The sequence below is a fragment of the Nuphar pumila genome, chromosome 16 (assembly GCF_984573655.1).
Source record: "Nuphar pumila chromosome 16, dmNupPumi1.hap1.1, whole genome shotgun sequence".
NCBI classification, from domain to species: Eukaryota; Viridiplantae; Streptophyta; class Magnoliopsida; order Nymphaeales; family Nymphaeaceae; genus Nuphar; species Nuphar pumila.
In genome coordinates, this window is record NC_143264.1 from 82,377,001 (window position 1) to 82,400,443 (window position 23,443).

Genomic DNA, 23,443 nt, shown 5'->3' on the forward strand with positions numbered 1-23,443 from the left:
TTGGGAATTTTTGGCCAAGCTAATACTACAAGGTTTTTTTAAAAGGTTTGCTTTTTATGAACTATTCTCTGCAAAATCTTGGTTAATTAAAAACAAATTTTTTTAACTTTTACTCCAAGAAACCACACCAGGATCACAGACCCAGTCGTGCTGGTGATGAATGCTGTACTTGGGGTCGTTGTCTAGGCAGCATAAAACTCTAAGGGCTTACCACTCATTAAAAACATAAATATAAATGATGTTCTAGTAGAATAAAAGTGAGTCTAAAATCACTTGGAGAAATAATTCAAAACAAAGTCAAAAGGGTAAAAACCAGTAATCAACTTTTTGAAATGAAAGCAAAAGATAGCTCGCATCCAAAGAAATAAAGAGGTCAATCCATATCTAAGTGCGTAAGGTATAGAGGTCCCTCCCACTCATGTGATGACAACCCACCCCCATTTTCGCTATGTCAAGAGAAACCCCAGAATCACCGACCGCACATTGGCAGGCCTCTGGTTAGTAAAACCCTTAAGGTGCTGCCCACCCATTCGGGAAGTACACCCAACTTTGACCTTGTGGCAGGAGATCCCAATCTCTTACTTTTGGTCAATGTGAACTGAGAAAGTGAAAATAGTCTGAGAGTTCAGTCCAGGATGCTCCTAGAATTATTTTGGACAATTTTGTACTGACAAATTTGTCACGAATGTAACAAAAATCACGATAAATTGAACAATGGTGAGAAAATCAATTTATCACTTTTTTTCTTATTTATCAATTTATCACAAAAATATGATAAAATGCAAATATGAGTGATGTTTATGACTGAACATCTTATCATGGGACGATCATGGTAACAGCAATACAATTATATAGCCCTCATTTTCCAACTAATTGCTATGAAGCAAGCTCTTCTAAAAGCAGACAATTCAATCAACTCTGCCAAAAAATGTGCTCCTCATTCGATCATTCTATAATTTTGGTTCGACCAAGAAACAACAATATGGGGAAAGAAGGAAAAAAATTAATTTTTACTTGCATTGTGTAGCCCTTTTCCAGGTTTTAAGGGAAACCTTACTGCTCTTCATCCTTTTTGGAATTTCAGTCTCCAATAAATCAACAAATTGGCTGTACAATGGTGGCCAAATATTTGATATTGCATAGCCACCGACTCCCTTCCACTGAGAGAGAGAGAGAGTAGGCTGCAGGATCCAGCCCAAAAAGCCTAGGAGAAACCAGGTCAGCATCTCAACAAAGTAGAACTTTCACTTTGCTTCCTGCGAACCAATCAAACCCCCTTTTGCGAAATGACACTGGCAAGTTCAACCTGAGGCTTGAACGCCATAGAATCAAGATTATATCCAGCAGGCATTTCTCAGAGCTCAACTTCTTGCAGGTCATCTCCAAAACTACCAGCATCTGTTGGCATGCTCATACTGTTGTGAACTGCTGAAAAACGGCTAGGAGGTGATGATGAGAAGGATGGGCTGCCCAATGTTTCTGTTAGTAGTCTTCTCTCTCCCAACTTTGCACTATCTAACAATGCCTCTGTGTAGCCACCACTCCATGAAGCCGCACGAGAATGAGATGAGGATAGGCCAGGCCTATTTCCCAGCTCACCCATTCCCTTGCTAGTGGGGGTGATGTTATTCATGTTCGGGAACCGGTGCATGGATGATGATGCTAATGATGATGACGGTGATGATATGGAGGTCTCATTGGCAGCAGGTCCTAGATTGGTTTCACTTACAGTAGCATCTGCAGTCCCATCGATATCAGCTTCCGCTAAGGTTGTGGGAGTGGGGATGAAAAACTTGGCAGCACCACCACCACCAGGCTTTGGACCAGAAAGGGCAGGTGCCTGGAACGTGTTTGTAGGGATGGCGCCTCCACTCTTGTTGAAAGTGTCCACATACCTGAAAAGGCATGAAAGAAGTGTCTAAAGACCAACCAAGCTAATTTGACATCACCAAGTTGTATACGTTGAGCATAGCCACTTCAGAGCTGCTAATATGGAACTTCAAAATGAAAATAAAGTGACAGTCATGCCAATATTTGTTGAAGCTTCTACCTAGAACGAACACCAAGTCGGCCACGTGCTGAGAAATGGTTTGTGCCGGGTGGGATTGGTGGAATACCAGAACTATGTTCAGATGGAGGTGGAATTTTGGTCTCCGCTACACCATTAGGCAATGAGCTTGGACTTTTCCTTGCATTGTTGGTGTTGTAACTGGATACATCATTCTGAAATGTAGCAGTTGTTGGAGGTGGTGCCAGTTCAGCTGATTCGGCATGTGGATCGGCACCTTCCTCTACCCATCTCTTGAGCTTCTCATTGTAGTAGAACTTGTTCTTCTCCCCTAGCTTAGCCTATAAAAGAGCCAGAGCATATTCATCAGGGTCTCATGCAAACAAATGTTAAAAACATTGGCAGAATGGTCACAGTAGATAGCAAGCCAAGTGAGTACCTGACGAGTTCTTGAGACCAAGCCCACAGCCTTCTGAAGAAGCTGTGAACCAAAGCTACCCAAGCGAGTGCCACCTGTGTTTGATGCTTTACCTTGTGTGTCTGATGGAGACCCCTGTCCATTCTGGCCCTACACAAATCCAATGGACAACGATAAACACATATGGTGGCAACTGCAAGGGTGAATATCGTAGACAGATGGGCATCCATTAAAAAAAGTGGAATATAAAGAGACAAGTGATATGTGCATTTTCACCTGTTTTGGGCTTCTTCCAATATCTGGTTCAGAAATACTTCTAGTGTGCATTGTCTTTCTACTGTTATCACCCGCCCATTCACTAATGGGCTCCATTGATGCTGATGGCATCAATGATGCTGTTCTTGATGATTCATATGACAACTTACGGACAACAGAGTGACCATCAGTTTCAACACTTGGTGTACTGCCCTGGGTGACTGGGGGTAATGGTGCACCAATAATCCGGTGGATGGATCGATCGATGCTAGTAAGGACCTTCCCCATCAATTTTGCAGGAGCCAAATTTGAGGCATATCCTCCCTAAAGATGAGAGAGTATGGTTAACTAACACAAGATTGTCAAACTATGAACGAAGTACCTTGAGAAAAGAAAGTCACCTGCTGATGGGTTCGGAGGCGCTCTTCCAAGGAAGATGCCAAAAGTTTCCATGTTTCAACATCAGCTGTACGACCAGCACTCTTCAATAACTTGAGTATTGCTTGACAATATCTGATTAACCGGCATACAATAAGACATGGGAAGGTGAAAGAACAGAAGATGGACTTAGACAACTAACCTCAAAGATTCTGAAACCTTTCCCACCTCAGCCAGCATGTGGGCATAGATAAGCTTATATGGCTGAAACGGTTGTAAGATAAACTGAGAATTGCCAAGAACTTTTGCATATTCATACAATTCCGTTCTCTGTTCCAACAGCCAAAAGCTGCATTAGGGCATATGGCGAAAGACTGAAGGGCAAACAACAAAACAGCCAATTAAAGCACCCTCAGGAAGCAGCACGAGTTGCTCAGGCTATTGAAGACTTGCAGGCCTAAGGAGATGCCAATTGTAATGCAATGGACATAACAGGACAAGTAACCAAGAAATAGTATTTGTGGTGCATTGAATATAATGGCACATTTGCAAGCATTCAACAAAGAAGCTCATGTTTTGCATCAATGAGAGGTCTAGGTGCCATCAGATGTCTGTTCAAAGCTAAGTCATAGGGGTACATGGGCGTTGACACCGTTGAGCCAGTGTTATCAGTATCATACGATACGATACGACGTATCACAGCATCGCTGGTCCATTAGATACGATATACCCCCTGAATCTTTAATGTGATACAATATGATATTCAGTTATTTTAAATTTTATTTTATTTTGTATTATGTGATTGTTATAATTTATTAATTTGTTTACTCAAAACAGTTTTCTTTTGTTTGTTATCTAATGTGACTCTTTAATAGTAAACCTTTTGTTTTTGTTAGTTGCTATGTCACATGGGTGCGGGTGCGGGTGCGGGTGCGGGTGCGGGTGCGACACGGGTGCGGCGCAATTTCAAAAATTTTGGACACGGGGACTCGGCTATATATATATTAAAAATAAAATAATATATATATATATAAGACTCGGTCAAAGTTGTGCCCATTAGGGGACAGGTGATGAGTTGTGAAGGCATTCTGTACACTTTCTTCATACAGGAATAATTCACTTTTGGGCACTTTCTTCATACACTGTAATAATTCACTTTCTTCATACAGGACAAAACCACAAAAACTTGAGTTGTGCCCATTCTGTACTTAAAACTTGAAAGTGTACAGGTTTTTTAGTTGTGATGGGTTTTTTTCCTTACAGCTGTAGCCCAGAAAATTTAAAAAAAAAATTCAAAAAAATTTTTTTTTCCAAAAAATGGACCAAAATGACCCTGGGTGCGTTGACCGCACCCAGGGTCGGGTTGACCGAGTCCGAGCCGCACCCGTGTCGGTGCGTGTCGACGCGGGTGCGGCGACCTTGGAGCCGAGTCCGTGTGACATAGGTTAGTTGTTAGTTTGTTACGATATCGTTTCACATATTATAGTAGTACATGTGTATGCTTAATTGTTCATAATGCTTAAATTTGATTTCTTTTGTTTCTATTTTATTCTATGATTTTTTTTCTGATTTTGTGCATGTTTTTTTTATTTTCTTAATTTTTAAATAGGATTTTTCCGTATCTTATGATATGATAAGATACAGTACGATACATCCACATCGCCAGCCCTTCCAATACGGGCTCTGATACGATAATTACAACATTGTGTTGAGTTGTGTCTATTGACACAACATAAGGACAATGACTCATGACGAGTGTGACAAATATCGCGAGATTTATGAAAATCTTGCGATAATATCGCGAAAAATTGCCTGAAAGTTTAAAACGGCAATTTCTTGCAAGATTTTCAAAATATCGCGAGATTTATGAAAAAACATAAATACCACGATTTAAACGCGATATTTATGAAATTTATCACGATTTAAACGCTGGTTGCACCTGGTGGTGCCCAAATGTTCCCTACGAGACAAGTAATAGATACAACAGCCTCTGCAGAGCCATTTCTCATGCATCGGATCGATGCTAGTTGCGCTTAGTGGTGCCCAAAGAAAACCCCAAATGCGATGGTGAGAAGGTCACGATGACCCACAAACCCCCAAAACAGCGACAAGACCAGCAGAGGAAGAAACTGGCGAACCGCTTCCAGGCGCTTTCGAAGTTCGACCAACCTTTAGTCACAAGAAAGGATGAAGAGCAGTCCAGCCATGGGAGGTCATCTGTGCATGGGGACATTGGGGAGGAGCAGGCCGCAGTGGAAGGGATGACTTTGGATTCGCTAGAGATGATGCAGGCTGGAGCAAAAGATAACAACCTTCAACAAACGACCGAAAGAGAGGATAGGTCATTGCTCTCGCTGACCACCAGAGAGGAGGAAGCCCCAGTGGAGAAGGCCGACGGTCATGTCCGAGGGAGGAGGGACACGATGAATCTAAACAAAAAATGGCAACTTTCGAAAAAGGAAATGAAAGGAAAGAATGAAGAAGGCGTAGCTGGAAGGGCAGCATGCTAGCTGCCATGCGTCAGAGGACCAAAAGATGAGGGTGACCACTCACTGCCAACATTAGCCTTAAAACGCGAGATTTATGATTTTTTTTTAAAATTTATTTTTTTATTGTCGAGATTTTGCCAAAAAAAATGCGAGATTTATGAAATTTTTTCAATTTCTCGCTAGTATTTGGAAAACGAGAAATTGCCGATAAAAACGTTTGTCACTATGCTCATGACATACTATGACGTGTCTGACATCATAAATGTATTTTTCGGCTATTTTTGTATTATGCATTAACTCTTCTGATTTTGTTGTGTTATTCTTGATAAATTTGAGAACAAATCATAATTAATACATTTATACTAGACCTTGAATTTATTTTTTATTTAAATATATAGTGTTCATGTGTCCTATTTCTCACAAAAACTACGTATTTGTGCCTTGTATCTGGTTTTTGCTTTTGTCCACACCTGTGTCTTCGTGACATAAGTTTAAAGATAATCTAAACATCAAACTTACGATATGTACCTCAAACATGCCTCAAGAAGGCAATAATTTAATATACAAATTACCAAAGATACTTGGAAGTTATCAGACAATCAGTGAATCACTTTTCTTCATAAATGAGACACAAATCTGGCATGAACTGTGTAAATGACATGAACAAACTCACCTCAAAGTAACAGTTTATCTCAATAACATAACTGAATCATGATTTAGACATCAGCTGTGATGTTATAAGAACACTTCTTTACAGTCCCAAATTCTTGGAAAACAGCATTGTTTGTTACCTAATTGTTTCTGTTTCTCATCCAGACAATTGAAAAAAAAAATACAGGTCTTTGATCCAAGGTTGCTAGACTAGGAAGCGAAAGTGGGAAATGATACGGGAAGCAGAAGAGAGAAGCGAGGAATACAAAAGAAAGCGATATGAGAATTGAATGGGAATCAAAGTGGAATGCAACTAAAATAAAAATGATTATTCTTAAATTTCATGATTTTTTAGTATAAGAAATAATATTTTAAAATCTAAAAAGATGACTACCAATTTAGAGAAAGTACATCAGAAGTGAGTGCAAAGTATGAGAAAAAGCACATAAAAAACATGAAAAGAAGTTCGAAAGAACATAAAAGAAGCATGGGAAAGCATAGGAGAAGCATGGGAAAATTGAGATTCCTGTTAAGTTTCGAAAGCGAAGACTATTGTGTTTCCAAAGCGAATTTCAGGAAAGCACGCTTCCCACCTATCTTAGAAACTTTCGATGTGCTTTGATCCGTCTTTATGAGTTTGCTTACCTCCTTTGTGACATAGAGCTAAAAGCCTTAATTAATAAGGATTCTTTAGAAATCTTTGTTACCGAAATTAGGTTTTTCTACATAAGAAGCACACCTGCTTTGTTGATTAGTAGCACAGGCACATTTTAGCCACAACAAGTTAATGATTCCATCCACCACTTTGGGAACATTTGATGCACCCTCTTTATGGATGATAGGACTCAAAAAAATGACTTGGATATCCACAGACACAATTAACAAACTAAGTTTGCTTTGTGGCAATGTTAAATTCCAGAGTTGAAAAGAAATAACAATATATGGTTCAATAGGTCTACACCAGTCACAAATATTGGTGATATTTTCAAATCATCACCATATTATCACTGTAAAAAAATGATTTTACAGGCAAAATCTTTTTAAATTTATCATGATAATTTCAAGACGATATCGAGAAAGTCTCAAGAATTTATATTTATTGTGTTCATCTGTTATTGCTACTTTGCTTAACATATATATTTTTTTATATATTTATATTAATGCTTCATTGCTTAACATGTATCTTTCCATATTTTTTCAAATTTTCCTCAGATTTTCTCGATTAAAAGAACAATAATATTCCAAGATTTTTTCTTTGCCGAGATATAGCCAAGACCGATATTTGTGACTATAGTCCATAGTCCATGTAATACTCAAGAGGCACAAATCACACCCACAAATGGTCAAAAGCACAAAAACCACTAAGGGCTTATGAAGAACGCAATCATAAAGTGCATAGACACAAGTCCATTATCGGACAATCCAAAAAGCACTAAAGCTTACACAAGCACAAGAGTGTTAAAATATGCTATATATATTTTTATATATATAGATTATGACAGATACACATATATACTTTACGTATATATGTCTATGTGTCTATTTACATATATAAATATATGTATTCCCTTTGTAATACCCACTAGGGGTAAAATAGTCATTTTTTCTATTTCATGCCACGTATATTTTTACACTTTCTTTTCCTTTTTCCTTTTTTCTTTTTCCTTTTACCTTGGAATAGCCCCCCCTTAAGGGACGTTGGAGCCTCCAACGATCACATTTGTGACCGTTGGAAGGGCTCCAACATCCCTTAGGAGCCCTTCCAAGGGTCCTCTCCTTGTGCCTAAAAATAAAGGGGGTTTTCCCATTGTATTGTATGCTTCTTTGAAGCCTTCTTGAGTGAAATATATTTTTTCCTCTTCTTTTGGGTGTTTTGCCACTTTTGTGGTTTTTTGTAATCTTGCCCATTAGTGGCTATTTGTGTATATGCGTGCTCTCTTGTTTGCTCTTGAAGATATTGTTCATCTTATTCGGCACTTCATTACATGGTATCCGAGCCTTGGTTGTGAAAGCTTCATTGGATCCTCTCTTGTCAAGTAATATCCCTCCTCTCTCTTGCTTTCAAACTCTTTTTCTATAAATGGCCAACAAGGATGTCAAAATCGACCTTTCATTTCAATTAAATGAGACCAATTATCGTATGTGGGCAGCCGCTACGGAAAATAACCTCAAAGGTAAAAAACTTTAGGGTTATGTGTATGAGACCATTCCGGAACCACAATTGAAATTAACCAAGTTTGAAGTCAATGAGGAAAAATCATTGAATGAAGAAGAAAAAGAGTCATTCTTGACTTCTCTTCAAAAATGGAAGATTGGAAAAGTGAGCATGCTAAAATTTTAGCATGGTTCATGAATAATGTTGAATTAAAAATTTGTGCAAATCTAGCAAAGTTCAAAAAGGCCAATGAGGCTTGGTTCTTTATGAAAGGCATGTACACTCAAAGAGACATTGCTAGACATTTATTCCTACAAGAAAAAGTAAGAGAAACCAAGCAAGGTGATATGAGTATTCGGGACTATTATAGCGCCCTATCTTCTTTATGGGATGAACTTGTTCTTCTCGAACCACAATGGGAAGGTAGTGTTATTGCCATGAGGCAAGATAAAATAGAAAAAGAAAGATTTTTTCAATTTATTCATTGGCTTCGTCCTGAATTTGAGCAACTAAGAGGATCCCTCCTTCATAGGGCTTTTACTCTTTTGAGTGACATTTTGGCCGATTTATGCCAAGAAGAGACTCGTTTGGCCTTGAAAAGATATGCTGATGAAGTTCATGTCGTGTCTAGACCCGGCAACAATGTAAGACTATATAAACCATCCCATGTTTCAAAATACAATGGTGGTAGAGGAAGAAAAATTATTTGTCATAATTATAATGAACCAGGACATATTCGTCCGGATTGTCCCAAGTTCAAGAAGAATGTGGCTTCCGTTGGGAAAATTCCTCCAAACACCAATGAAGATTCAAAGAAAGATGGAGACATAAAGGAGTCTATCGCTCAACTTACCGAAACTCTACAACATTTCATAAAGATGAACTCCTTTGCATCGTCCTCTACACCTTCCACTTTCGGTGCCGCCATCTCGTCCTTTTCAAGTATGACCTCTTGGATTCTTGACTCGGGTGCCTCCTTTCATATGACCCCGAATGCATCACTTTTGTCAAAACCAAGTCTCAATAAATTCAAATCATATGTTTCCACCGCCGATGGAACATCTTTAGATGTTGATGGCATTGGAAGTCTTGAGAAAACTTATGATCAAAACAAAGAATTTTTTGTTCCCAAAATACAAATTATTCCAAAACTTAACCTAAGTTTTTTTTTCGTTTCTCAAATTACCGATTTTGAATGTAATGTTTCTTTTTCACCTACCCATTGCTATGTTCAGGATCTTCAGTCCGGGAAGCGGATTGGGCAAGGCCATAGAAAAGGGGATCTTTATTATATGGATTTTTTGTCTTTGCCATCTAAATATTTTTGTAATCATGTTCGATCTAAAGTTATTGAGACTTGGCACAAGAGGCTTGGACATCCTAGTATCTCCAAGTTTATCTCTTTCTTTTCTTGGAAAATTTTTGTAATACAAATACATTTACATGCAATGATTGTATTCTCGGAAAAAATTATTCGCTTTCGCATTCGCATAGTAATTTTGTGTCAAAAGACCTTTTGAACTTCTGTATTCCGATGTACGGGGGCCGACACCCGTTATGTCCAAAGGAGTCTACTCTTACTACGTTGTTTTTATTGATGACTTTACTAGATATACATGAGTATATATCATTAAAAACAAATCCGATGTCTTCACTAATTTTAAAGAATTTCATATTCTTATTCAAAATCAATTTTAAAACACTATAGCCATACTTAGATCCGATTCGGGAGGTGAGTACATGTCTAAAGAATTTCAAAATTACCTCAAATTAAATGGAATCCCACATCAACGATCTTATCCTAAAACCCTGCAACAAAATAGTCTTACGGAAAGAAAACATAAACATTTAATTGAAACCACAAGAACACTTCTTATCTCTAAAAATATTCCTAAGAATTTTTGGGCCAAAGCTCTTCTTACCACAACATATCTTATAAATTGTATGCCTTCCTCTTCTTTAAAAAATATATCACCATTTGAAAAATTATTCAAAATTACTCCAGATTTTAATAGACTAAGGATCTTTGGATGTAAATGTTTTGTGTTTGTTCAAGGACAAGACAAATTATCACCAAAAGCTCTTGAATGTGTGTTCATTGGCTATGGTGAAAATAAAAAAGGTTATAGGTGCTATGATATACAAAACAATAAACTCTATATATCAAGAAATGTAAACTTTCTTGAAGAACAAAATGGTTTTGATATTCACACATCTAAAGAAGACATTGATTATTCCTTCTTATTTGACTTTGCTCCTACAACTAAGTTCCAAGATACAATTATTTGTGATAATTCTTGTGATGGCATTTTACATCATAATGATATGCCACAACATGATGATGATTTTCAAAATGAAAACCTTAATGATATTAATGTATATACATGGCAGTTAGGAAATGAACATCAAACTGCCATTGAAAGATATTCCCAAGATTTCTCTTTAGAAGAACCAGTTGAAGACAATCAACTTAGGAGATCCTCTCGTAATAGTAGGCCACCACAAAAATTTGTGTCTTATGAATCTTTTTTACCTAACTACAGGACTTGTCTCATGTTGATACACTCCTATCACGAGCCTACCTCATTTAAAGAAGCTAAGGATTATCCTTATTGGATTGAAGCTATGAAAATTGAATTAGAGGCTCTTAATAAAGCCCAAACTTAAAGTATTATTCGCCAACCCTTTGGAAAAAAGGCAATTGGGTGTAGATGGGTTTATAAAGTTACAACCAAATGCGATGGATCTCTTGAAAGATACAAAGCTCAGTTGGTTGCAAAAGGATACGCCCAAGAATATGGGATTGATTATGAAGAAACATTTGCCCCAGTAGCTAGAATGACTAGTGTGCGAACTTTAATTGCCATAGCTTCTATTAAACAATGGCCGATATATCAACTTGATGTTAAAAATGCTTTTTTAAATGGAACTCTATGTGAAGAAGTTCTTATGGATTTTTCGACAGGTCTTGAAATTAGACAAGGGACTATCTTAAAGTTAAACAAAGCTCTCTATCCTAAACAAGCACCAAAAGCTTGGTATGATCTCTTTAACAAAGTAGTTCTCGATAATGGTTTTCCTTCTTGTTATACTGATATTGCTTTGTTTGTTAAAAAATCTGATAAATACATAACAATTTTGCTACTACATGTGGATGACATGATCATCACAGGTAATGATAAAAAGGATATTGAAATTATTAAAAATGTTTTAAAAGAAAATTTTGATACGTCTGACCAGTGTTATTAAAAATGCGCCTCAAGGCGCAAAAAGCGCACCTCGCCTCAAGGCGAGGGCCTTTGTGCCTTGAGGTGCAGGCTTGAAACACAAATGCATAGAGGCGTACGCCTCATAGGCCTTGAGGTCGAGGGGAGGCATGCCTCACGGTGAGGCACGCACGCCTCATGTTTTTGGTCAAATGAGGGTCAAAGCCCTCATTTGACCATAATTAAAATCTTACCCCCAACCCTAATGAGGGTTGGGGCCCTAATTAGTCTCTCACAGCCCCTCCCTCTCTCGTCTCTCACAATCTCTCCCTCTCTCTGACAATCTCTCCCTCTCCCTCTCTCTCACAATCTCTGGCGTCTCTCGCAGTCCCTCTCTATCGTCTCTCACAGTCTCTCCCTTCTCGGCCTCCTCCTCACCAGAAGCAGCCGCGACGCCGGAAGCAGCCAAACCCCAAGTAACCTTGACCCCCTTTATTCTTTTTCCTTCGTGTCTGCCTCCCTCTCTCCAGCAGGCAGGGGCACGACCCCTACTGTGCGATTTATTCTGACAGGCAGGGCCCTTGGCTCCTGCCGATTGTGGTCCCTGTCAGGTAGGGGCCTTGGCCGATTGTTATTTTTTAATCACTACCATCTCTTGTTCAACTGTGTTAAACTAAATTGCTAAGACTTAAAACTGCCTTCTACTTCCACGATATAAAAGCAATTCTAGTTGTTTGACTCAATATTTAGCACCTGTTATTAATGAAGCATACCAATATTGTCTTATCTTACAGAGTATTAGAACTCATAATGTTTTAGAAAGATTGGGCATTAGGCTACTCTTTTTTCAATCCATAAATGGTAAGATGGTTATGTTGCCTATCAAACTTTGAGATGTTTTTAGGGGTTCACTTTTGCCAAACATATTAAAATTTCTGCTCACTTTTGACAAACTGAAGATTTTTGAAAGTAGGTTATTAATATACTTGTTACGAGGAAAAAATTGTTGTTGATATCATTCACTATGTTAGATTTTAGTCATTAACAAGAGATGGTAGGGGCCTTGGCCGATTGCTAAGCCATTTATATCATGGAGCTGCCGATTGTTATTTTTTTAATGTTACTTTTACATGTTAATCTCATATTTTTTCTGTATTTATTTGAGATTTTTTATTGGTTGTTGCTTCATCAATAAAGCATTTCTTATTTATTTATAATTTTAGATCATTTTTATAGTTTTTTTAAGTTACAAAAAAAAATATTTTGAGGCTTACGCTTTGCGCCTCGAGGCTTACACCTCCCCTCAGATTTTGGTGGAGCGCCTCGCTACGCCTCAACACTTTTCACAACACTGCGTCTGACCTTGGTTTTCTAAGGTATTTTTTAGGAATTGAAGTTGCATACTCCCCCAAGGGGTATGTCCTCTCTCAAATGAAGCTTGCCTCTGACATCATTACTCGGTCAGGGCTAACAGATGACAAGAAGGTGGAGACTCCAGAAGTGATCAACGCCAAGATGAGAGCCAGTGATGGCACTCCTTTGGCAGATCCCACTCCTTAACGTCAGTTAATTGGTCACTAACATATTTATTTATCACCAGGCCCGATATTTCTCATGTGGTTCATAGTGCAAGTCAATTTCAGACTGCCCCTTCTATCATTCACATGGCCGCAATTATGAGGATTATCAGATATTTGAAAAGCACCGTAACTAAAAGATTATTCTTACCCTCCTCTTCACCTCTTTCTTTACTTGCTTATACTGACTCTGATTGGGGGGTAACCCCGATTATTGTATTTCCACAACAAGTTATTGTGTGTTTCTTAGAGAGTCACTTATTTCATGGAGGTGTAAGAAGCAACAGAAAGTATCTCTCTCTTCTACCGAAGCGGAGTATCGTGCGATAGCCACTACCACCACTGAGATTGTATGGTTGAGAAGTTCGCTTAAAGATATGGGCGTCTCATTCTCAACTCCTTCGAAGTTGTGTTGTGACAACAAGAGTTCTATTTACATTGTCAACAACTAGACATTCCATGAACGAACAAAGTACATAGAGATGGACTGCCATTATGTTCGTGATGAGTTCCTACGGGGCACCATTCAACTTTCATATGTTTCTACTGAATACCAATTGGCGGACTTCTTCACCAAAGCATTGCCATCGCCTCGTTTTTACTTTCTTCTTAGCAAACTTTGGTGATCTCCCCGTGTGTTTGTGGGGGGTGTTAAAATATGCTATATATATATATTTACATATAGATTATGACACATACACATATATACTTTACGTATATATGTCTATCTACATATATAAATATATGTATTCCCTTTGTAATACCCACTAGGGGTAAAATAGTCATTTTTTCTATTTCACACCGCATGTATATTTTTACACTTTCTTTTTCTTTTCCCTTTTCCTTTTTTCTTTTCCTTTTACCTTGGAATAGCCCCTCCTTAAGGGACGTTGGAACCTCCAACGGTCACATTTGTGACCATTGGAAGGGCTCCAACTGTTAAAATGTATCTCAAAAACATTATTGTAAGTATAAATATATATACTTATAAACATAACATATGTATACGTATCTCTATATATAAGTATATATATTTATACATTTTTTCCTTTTTTACCCGAAAAGGGTATTTTAGTCCTTTTACATTTTGCGCATATTCCATTTGGAATATGTTGTATATTTTCCTTTATTTTTTAATTTCTTTTAGTTTTTATTTTTCTCCTTTTTGTAATTTCAAAAAGGTACCTTGGGGGTCTCCCCAATGTAGTCGTTGGGGAGCCCCCAACGGTCACAATTGTGACCGTTGGGAGCTCCCCAACGACTCCTTTGGGGAGCCCCCTTGCACCTCTCATTTCTTGTATAAATAGGGGTGTTCCCTCTTGTAATTCCCTAAGCTTGAGAGTCTCAAGCATTTGCTTTTATATATTGAAATACATGCATTATTGCATGTTTATTATTTATACACTTTTTGTGTATTTTGTTCAAGTGTTGTGAGAGTGCTTTCATGCACTTCTTTTATAAGGTTTTTATGGTTGTTTATGTATTGTCTCTTCGTAGACAATTTCACATGGTATCAGAGCTCGATTGGTGATTGGAGATCGTGAGATCCGCCTTTGTTCGAGTGCCTCAAAAATCGTGCCTTCGGATTTTTTTGAGATTGAAGTGGTGGATCTTGCTTCTCAAATATTTTAGAAGGATCTTGTGCTAAGAAGAAGTTGAAACATCGTATTGGTACGTCTTTTTTCTTCTTCTCTCTACGTCTTAATGGGTGAGAAAGAGTCTCACTTTGCCCTTGGCTTCAAGTTGAATGGGTCCAACTATCATATTTGGGCCGGGAATATGGAGGCCCACATAAAAGGAAAAGGATTGTGGGGTTATGTGCAAGGAACAATTCCGGAACCGGAACCCAAGATAACCATAATGGACGGAAGTGAAATCAAGATTCTTGAGGGAGAGGAAAGGATCAAAGCTCTTGAAGAATACTCAAAGAAACACGACGAATGGGAAATGAAGAACTTCAAGATTCTTTCTTGGTTCTTCGCATCCGTCGAAACGAAGATTAATGCCAACATTATCAAATTCAAAAAGGCATCGGAAGCTTGGCATTATCTCGAGAAGATGTATACATCAAGAGACCTATCTCATAAGTATTACCTTCAAAAGAAGGCCCTCTCCCTTACTCAAGGTGAAATGTCTATTAGGGAATATTTTGCCGATCTTTCCTCTATTTGGGATGAGCTCTCTATGCTTGAACCAAAATGGAGTGGAGAGGCAATTGAACTCCGCCACAAGCAACTTGAAGAGGATCGTTTCTTCAATTTTTTGAATGGGTTGAGACCGGAATTTGAGCAAATAAGGTCATCACTTCTATCCTCATTTACTCCTCCCTCTCTTGAAGATGTTCTCACCAAATTAAGTGGTGAGGAGACTCGTATGAATTTATGTAAACAAGGACCAAGTGTTCTTATGGTTCCTTGTAATTATGAAGAAAATAATGAGGTTAATGCCGTATCAAGACCCGGAAATAATGTAAAGACCTATCGTCCTCCTCACTTTAAATTCCAAAATCAAGGAGGAGATGGTGGACAAAGAGGGAAGCGGGACTATAGCAAGACTATATGTCACTTTTGTAAAGAACCGGGGCATATCAAGCCAGTATGTCCCAAATGGAAGAAGCTTCTTGCTATGGCCACCACCGGCGCACCACAAAAGGAAGAGGCATCATCAAGTGGGTCACTCTCGTTGAACCAAATAATGGAAGCCCTTCAACCTCTTCTCAAGGGAGCTACATCCGGTGCCGCCGTGTCTACTTCTTCCATTCCAGGTAAAGTCCCTTGGCTTTTGGACTCAGGTGCATCCTTTCATATGTCCCCAAACATGTTTTCACTTTCCGATTATTCAAAAAATGCTTCTCCATCCTTTGTTTCTACTGCGGATGGAACTTCTCTTGAAATTAAAGGAATAGGTAATTTTGAAACTCAAGATTTTTTTATTCCAAAAATTAGATTTATACCTAAACTTAATTTAAATCTTCTTTCTGTTTCTCAACTCTCGGATCATGGTTGTGATATTAAATTTTCATGTGATAAATGTTTAATACAGGATCACCTGTCCGGGAAATTGATTGGGGAAGGCTTTAGAAAAGGCGATTTATACTACATGGAATCTCTTCGAGTTCCAAAATCTTTTTGTAATGTTGCCCGAAACAAAGATATAAACATGTGGCACAAAAGACTTGGTCATCCTAATATCACCAAGTTGTCTTACTTACATTTTGCAAAAGACCTATGTAAAAGTTCCTTTTCTTGTAATGACTGTATTCTCGGAAAAATGAAAAGTTTACCTTTTGAGCAAAGAACTATGTTCTCATCAAAACCCTTTGAAATTGTTCATTCCGATGTTTGGAGACCGGCACCTGTTGTCTCAAAAGGAGGTTTTTCTTATTATGTTATTTTTGTGGATGATTTCTCTAGATATTCATGGATCTTTTTTCTTAAATTCAAACATGAAGTCTTTTCATGCTTTAGAACTTTCCATTCGATGATCAAGAATCAATTTAATAGTAACATAAAGATTTTTAGAAGTGATTCTGGAGGAGAATATCTCTCCAACCAATTTAAAATATATCTTGAAGATCAAGGAATCATTCACCAAAGATCTTGTCCTAAAACCCCCCAACAGAATGGGTTGGCCGAAAGAAAACATAGACATATTATTGAGACCACTAGAACCCTTCTTATTTCCCAAAACATACCAAAAATTTTTTGGGCTGAAGCTGCTCTTGCTTCTGTTTATCTAATAAATCGTTTGCCTTATAGAATATTAGGAAAAATATCCCCTTTTGAGATCTTGTATAAACTCGAACCAGATTATAATAGGTTACGAGTCTTCGGGTGTAAGTGTTTCATACTTACGGATAAGAATGACAAACTCTCTCCCAAGGCTATCCCCTGCGCTTTTCTTGGATATTCCGAAACTCAAAAGGGATTTCGATGCTATGATCTTCGAGAAGATAAATTATATGTTTCTAGAAATGTAACTTTTTTGGAAAATGAAAGTGGATTTGAAAAAAATGTTTCTCAACAAGAAAATTTTGACTATTCCTTCCTTTTTGACTTATTATCTAGTAATGATGATACATCCAGTGATGATGATATGTCATCAAATCAAACCATGATGAGAACATTGAAAGTAATATCGAAGAGCATAACCAACAAGAAGACAGGATTGCTAGTGATCCTATAACATACTCTCGTAGAAACCAAGACACCTTTAGAAGTGCTATTGACCAATATAGTGAACTCATTCCTGTTCTCGATCACCGAAGGTCTGAGAGGAATAGGAGACCTCCCACTCGTTTTGTCTCCTTTGATTCCTTTTCGCCCCGATATAGGGCTTGTCTTAGTGCCATTCATTTTTATTTTGAACCAAGAAACTTTGAAGAAGCAAAGAAATGTCTAGAATGGCAAGAAGCTATGCAAAATGAACTTAGTGCTCTTAAAAGGGCTGAAACGTGGGATTTTCAATCTCTACCTATAGGAAAGAAAACTATAGGTTGTCGATGGGTTTTTAAAGTTAAAACTAAGAGTGACGGATCCCTTGAAAGGTATAAGGCTCGCTTAGTTGCAAAAGGGTATGGGCAAGAGTATGAGATTGATTATGAAGAAACTTTTGCTCCTGTAGCCCGAATGGTTACAGTTAGGTGTCTTATCACTATTGCATCTATCAAAAATTGGAATATCTTTCAAATGGATGTGAAAAATGCCTTTTTAAATGGTGATCTTAATGAAGAAGTGTATATGGATGCTCCACCTGGCATGGAGATCCCTAAAGATAAAGTCATTCGTCTTCGAAAGGCCCTTTATGGTTTGAAACAGGCCCCCAAAGCCTGGTATGACAGATTTACCAGTGTAATGCTGGAAAATGGCTTCTCCTCATGTTATACTGACACTGCTTTATTTACTAGAAAATCTAAGGCAGGGATTGTAATATTATTACTATATGTTGATGACATGTTAATTACATGTAATGATGTTCAAGGAGTCAAGGGTATTAAGTCCGTCTTGACTTCAAAATTTGAGATGTCAGACTTGGGTTTTCTGACATATTTTCTTGGAATTGAGGTTGCTTATTCGCAACGTGGTTATTTTTTGTCTCAATCTAAACTTGCTTGTGAGATTATTGACAGATCAGGAATTTCTGATGACAAAGTATGCGAAACTCCTGAAGTTGTAGGAGCAAAAATGAAGATTGACGACGGGGTTCCTCTAATTGACCCTACTCCCTACAGGCAGTTGGTAGGATCTTTAATGTATCTCAGCATTACTCGACCCGATTTGTCACATGCCATTCACATCGCCAGCCAGTTTCAGCATGCCCCTACAACCGTTCATATGAGCGTTGTGCTTCGCATCATCAGATATTTGAAGGGAACGGTAAATAAGGGAGTATTCCTATCCTCTTCTTCTGAATTAAAATTGCTTGCTTATACTGACTCAGATTGGGGAGGTGACCCTAGTAACCGTCACTCCACCACTGGTTTTTGTATTTTCTTAGGAGAATCTTTGATCTCATGGCGATGTAAAAAGCAATAGAAGGTCTCTCTATCATCCACTGAAGCCGAATACAGAGCCATGGCATCTACCACCATGGAAATAGTATGGATTCGACGTCTTTTGGAAGATATGGGAGTAGTTGTCAAAGAACCAACAAAGCTTTGTTGTGACAATAAAAGTGCAATCTACATTGCCAAGAACCACACATTTCATGAGCGAACAAAGCATATAGAAATGGACTGCCATTATGTCAGGGAAGAATACTTGAAGAAGGTCATTGATCTACCATACGTGACGTCTGAGTATCAACTTGCGGACTTCTTCACAAAAGCTCTTTGTTCGCCTAGATTCCATTTCCTTCTTGACAAACTTGCGGTTATCACACCGTAAGTTTGAGGGGGGTGTTAAAATGTATCTCAAAAACATTATTGTAAGTATAAATATATATACTTATAAACATAGAGATACGTATACATATGTTATATGTATACGTATCTCTATATATAAGTATATATATTTATACATTTTTTTCCTTTTTTACCCGAAAAGGGTATTTTAGTCCTTTTACATTTTGCGCATATTCCATTTGGAATATGTTGTATATTTTCCTTTATTTTTTAATTTCTTTTAGTTTTTATTTTTCTCCTTTTTGTAATTTCAAAAGGTACCTTGGGGGTCTCCCCAATGTAGTCGTTGGGGAGCCCCCAACGGTCACAATTGTGACCGTTGGGAGCTCCCCAACGACTCCTTTGGGGAGCCCCCTTGCACCTCTCATTTCTTGTATAAATAGGGGTGTTCCCCCTTGTAATTCCCTAAGCTTGAGAGTCTCAAGCATTTGCTTTTATATATTGAAATACATGCATTATTGCATGTTTATTATTTATACACTTTTTGTGTATTTTGTTCAAGTGTTGTGAGAGTGCTTTCGTGCACTTCTTTTATAAGGTTTTTATGGTTGTTTATGTATTGTCTCTTCGTAGACAATTTCACACCAACATCCCTTAGGATCCCTTCCAAGGGTCCTCTCCTTGTGCCTATAAATAAAGGGGTTTTCCCGTTGTATTGTATGCTTCTTTGAAGCCTTCTTGAGGTGGAATATATGTTTTCCTCTTCTTTTGTGTGTTTTGTCACTATTGTGGTTTTGTTGTAATCTTGCCCATTAGTGGCTATTTGTGTATGTGTGTGCTCTCTTGTTTGCTCTTGAAGACATCACTCCTCTTATTCGGTATTTCATTACAAAGAGTGCATACAATATCAAAAGAGAAACAATACTTAAAAATAATGAATTTATTCATAAAGGAGCTTCAAATAAGTTTACCAATACAAGGGACCTTAAGCCCTTATTTATAGACAAGAAGAGGCCTAAGAGGGAGCCTCCAAATAGACGTTGGGATGCTCTCAATGGTTGTGACCGTGGAGAGTACTCTCAATGACTATATGGAGGCATTTTACAAGAATGCCCTTACACAAAGAAATAAAATGCAAAAAATTAAAAGAAGAAAATAAAAAAAAAACTATTTTCTAACATGTAAAATGACCAAAATACCCATGATGGGCAACCTAAATTATATTATTAATTATAGTTATATATACATGTATCTTGAATATATATATATATATGAAATTATATATATAACTTAACACTCCCCCTCAAACTTATGGTGATGTAACCATAAGTTTGCAAATACAAAAGAACCCAAGTCTTCATAGTCTCCATCATGTTTCTCCATTGGTTCCTTAGAGTCTTCAATATTTTTGCTCAATCATTTGCTCAAAAACGGTTCTTCAATACTCAAGAACCTGTAAATAGATCAACAAGCCAAATATCACAACTATAATATATATATATATATAAAACAAAGAACATTTTAAAATATTATTTGTTAAAAATATATTAATATTATGGGAAGAGACATGCTCATAAATCATTAATCACTTTAAACATTCATAAAAACATTTATGAAAATATGCACAATACCCCAATACTTCAAAATGAGAAAGTAAAACCTCCTAGGAAAACTTCACAGTCATGCATAAGATGTGAAAAACTCAAAAAACAGCCAACAAATAAAAAAGTTAATTTTAGGATAATCAATACACATATTTATCAAGAAAAAGCACATTAATGCATGCAAGACATGAAATAGGATTTGTCAAGTAATATTAATACCATTAATAAATGACTCACAAAAAAGTGTTTAAATCATAAAATCCCATAAAGAAGAGTATTTAACTCATAAATAGATTTCCTTTTAAAACAAGTCATTTTTACACAATGAAAGATATAAGAAATAATTCAAATTATTCAATAAAGGTTAAGATAAGACAAATATGACAACCATGGATCAATCAAACATTATCTTTTAGAAGCAGTATTAAGCATGCAACTAATGAATATACGAATGAATCATGCAATAGTTTAGAGCCAATGAAAGAGTCACTTATGGACCAATAAAAACTTTTCTAAGATAAAATAACTTATAAGAGATTTAAAATTTCACAAATCTCACGAAATAATATTTTGCAAATAGTAATATATATAAAATACACAAGGCAGCTTAGCATGAAACAAATTTAAAGTGTCCTTCATCATGCAATTAAAGCATATTCAATGCAAAATGCTTGAAAATATTTCAATAACTATTTTCCATATAAGGATAAATGAGTAGTAAAAATTCAGAAATTTTATGGAGATTTAAAAAATCTCATATAAGACAATGAACAATGTTTGTAAATCTCAAAAATAGTTTGACCATCACAATCAATCACCTCAGTAGACCTCCAATCTTCAAAATCAAGTGTATCAGTGACTAGAACAAGAGCATAAACATAAAGTCACTAAAGGCCCAAAGACACACACGAAAGTGTATATAAATATCTCTTGTCTACATATAATGACACTCAAAATAAGTGTATCAGCGACTAGAACAAGAGCATAATCACAATGCCAACAATGGGCTAAAATCATACACGAATGTGTGGATAAACATCTTTTGTCTACATATAATGACACTAAAAAAATAAGTGTATTATCAACTAGATCAAGGGTATAATCATAATGCCAACAATGGGCTAAAAACACACGAAAGTGTGAACAAACATCTCTTGTCTACATATAATGACACTTAGATAAAAGACATAAAAATGAGAAGTCACTCGAGGTAAGAAAGCTTGTAATGGAAGCACACTAATGTCACAAAAAAGAATATCAATTTTAACAATCCTTCGAGACACCATGGTTTCAAACAATAGATTGACATTATAGATAAATAGAGTTATAAGCATCCATAATAATAACAATGGTCAATCAACAAATGAGTGATACTCACAAATCCAGAGATCAATCAACCGTCAGTTACAGTCAAACTACAAGTTGACAATCTAAATCGACATAAAACAATGTGCACACAACTCACCCCAACAAACATCTTTGAACAAATAACAAGGCCAAGAGAATGATGCATCATATAAAATTTTGTGAAGGATAATCCAAATGCCGCAAAAGGCAATACATACTCACATAATTTAATTTCCAAATAGATGAGTTCATATCAAATATTAGATTTGAAAAAGCAAGTTTCAAATCAAATCCAATAAAGTTAGGTAAAAACTTTGTAAAGATTTGTATAATTATATGCACACAAGATATTAATTTATTTATTAAAGAAACAAGTATGCAAGAAGCATTAACTCATTTAAAAAAAACTCTATAGATTTCAAAAAACATGCCTTGACATATGCATGAAATTACCAATAATCATAAAAGAGTTCAAAAATTTTCAAATAAATATATATGCTTTGAATGAACACGTATACAAATTTACTAATGGATATACACAAGAACATGAAAAATATATATTTTCAGAAAAGTAAAAACAATGAAGGATTTATCATAAAGAGCTCAACAATATGCTACTTATGAGTTAATATCAAAACACAAACTCTAGTTTAAATTTAATTTTTAAAGAAAACATATTTTACACGATTAAGAATAACCATAATATTTCAAACAATTTTTTCAAAAATATATAAATACCTTTTTAAAGATAGATAACTAAAAAAGCCATATATATAAGGATTTTTAGAATACATACCGAAGCCCACATCATGTAGCTCTATTTAACTTAAAAGATTATAAGAGAGAAAAAGATGTAGACAACAGAACCTCTTAGGCACCACAATCACCACGATCACACAGGTACCACGATCACGTGATTATCACACTTCAAAGGTCCAAGAACAACCTGGCTCTGATACCATGTAATGAAACAAGGAGTCTTCACACACCTCACTCGAGAGGCACAAATCACACCCACAAATAGTCAAAAGTACAAAAAACAGTAAAAGCTTACGAAGAACACAATCATAAAGTACACATGCACAAATCCACTATGGGACAATCCAAAAAACACTAAGGCTTACACAAGCACAAGAGTTCATACAATATCAAAAGAGAGACAATATTTAAAAATAATGAATTTATTCATCAAGGAGCTTCAAAGAAGCTTACCAATACAAGGGGCCTTAAGCCCTTATTTATAGAGAAGAAGAGGCCTAAGAGGAAGCCTCCAAATAGACGTTGGGAGGCTCCCAATGGTCATATTTGTGACCGTTGGAAGTACTCCCAACAACTATATGGAGGCATTTTACAAGAATGCCCTTATACAAAGAGATAAAATACAAAAAATTTTAAAAAAGAAAATAAAGAAAAACCTATTTTCTAACATGTACAAAATGACTAAAATGCCCCTGGTGGGCAACCTAAATTACATTATTAATTATAGTTATATATACATATATCTTAAATATAT

General features: G+C 36.6%; 1 protein-coding gene across 4 annotated transcripts in view; it reads right to left on the reverse strand.

Moving 5' to 3' along the window:
* Positions 1-919: 919 nt before the first annotated feature.
* Positions 920-23,443, reverse strand: part of LOC149813854 (protein transport protein SEC16A homolog) — a 51,093-nt gene continuing 28,569 nt past the window's right edge. For 3 of the 4 annotated variants that reach the window (XM_089992062.1, XM_089992063.1, XM_089992064.1), the window contains exons 9-14: positions 3,262-3,389; positions 3,083-3,194; positions 2,703-3,005; positions 2,448-2,576; positions 2,051-2,349; positions 920-1,895 (exon numbers count right to left, since the gene is read on the reverse strand). In XM_089992062.1, coding sequence (XP_089848188.1) covers positions 1,355-1,895; positions 2,051-2,349; positions 2,448-2,576; positions 2,703-3,005; positions 3,083-3,194; positions 3,262-3,389 — 1,512 coding nt within the window. In that variant the 3' untranslated portion in view covers positions 920-1,354. The remainder of the gene's footprint in view (positions 1,896-2,050; positions 2,350-2,447; positions 2,577-2,702; positions 3,006-3,082; positions 3,195-3,261; positions 3,390-23,443) is intronic. The other variant, XM_089992065.1, reaches the window with a different exon arrangement.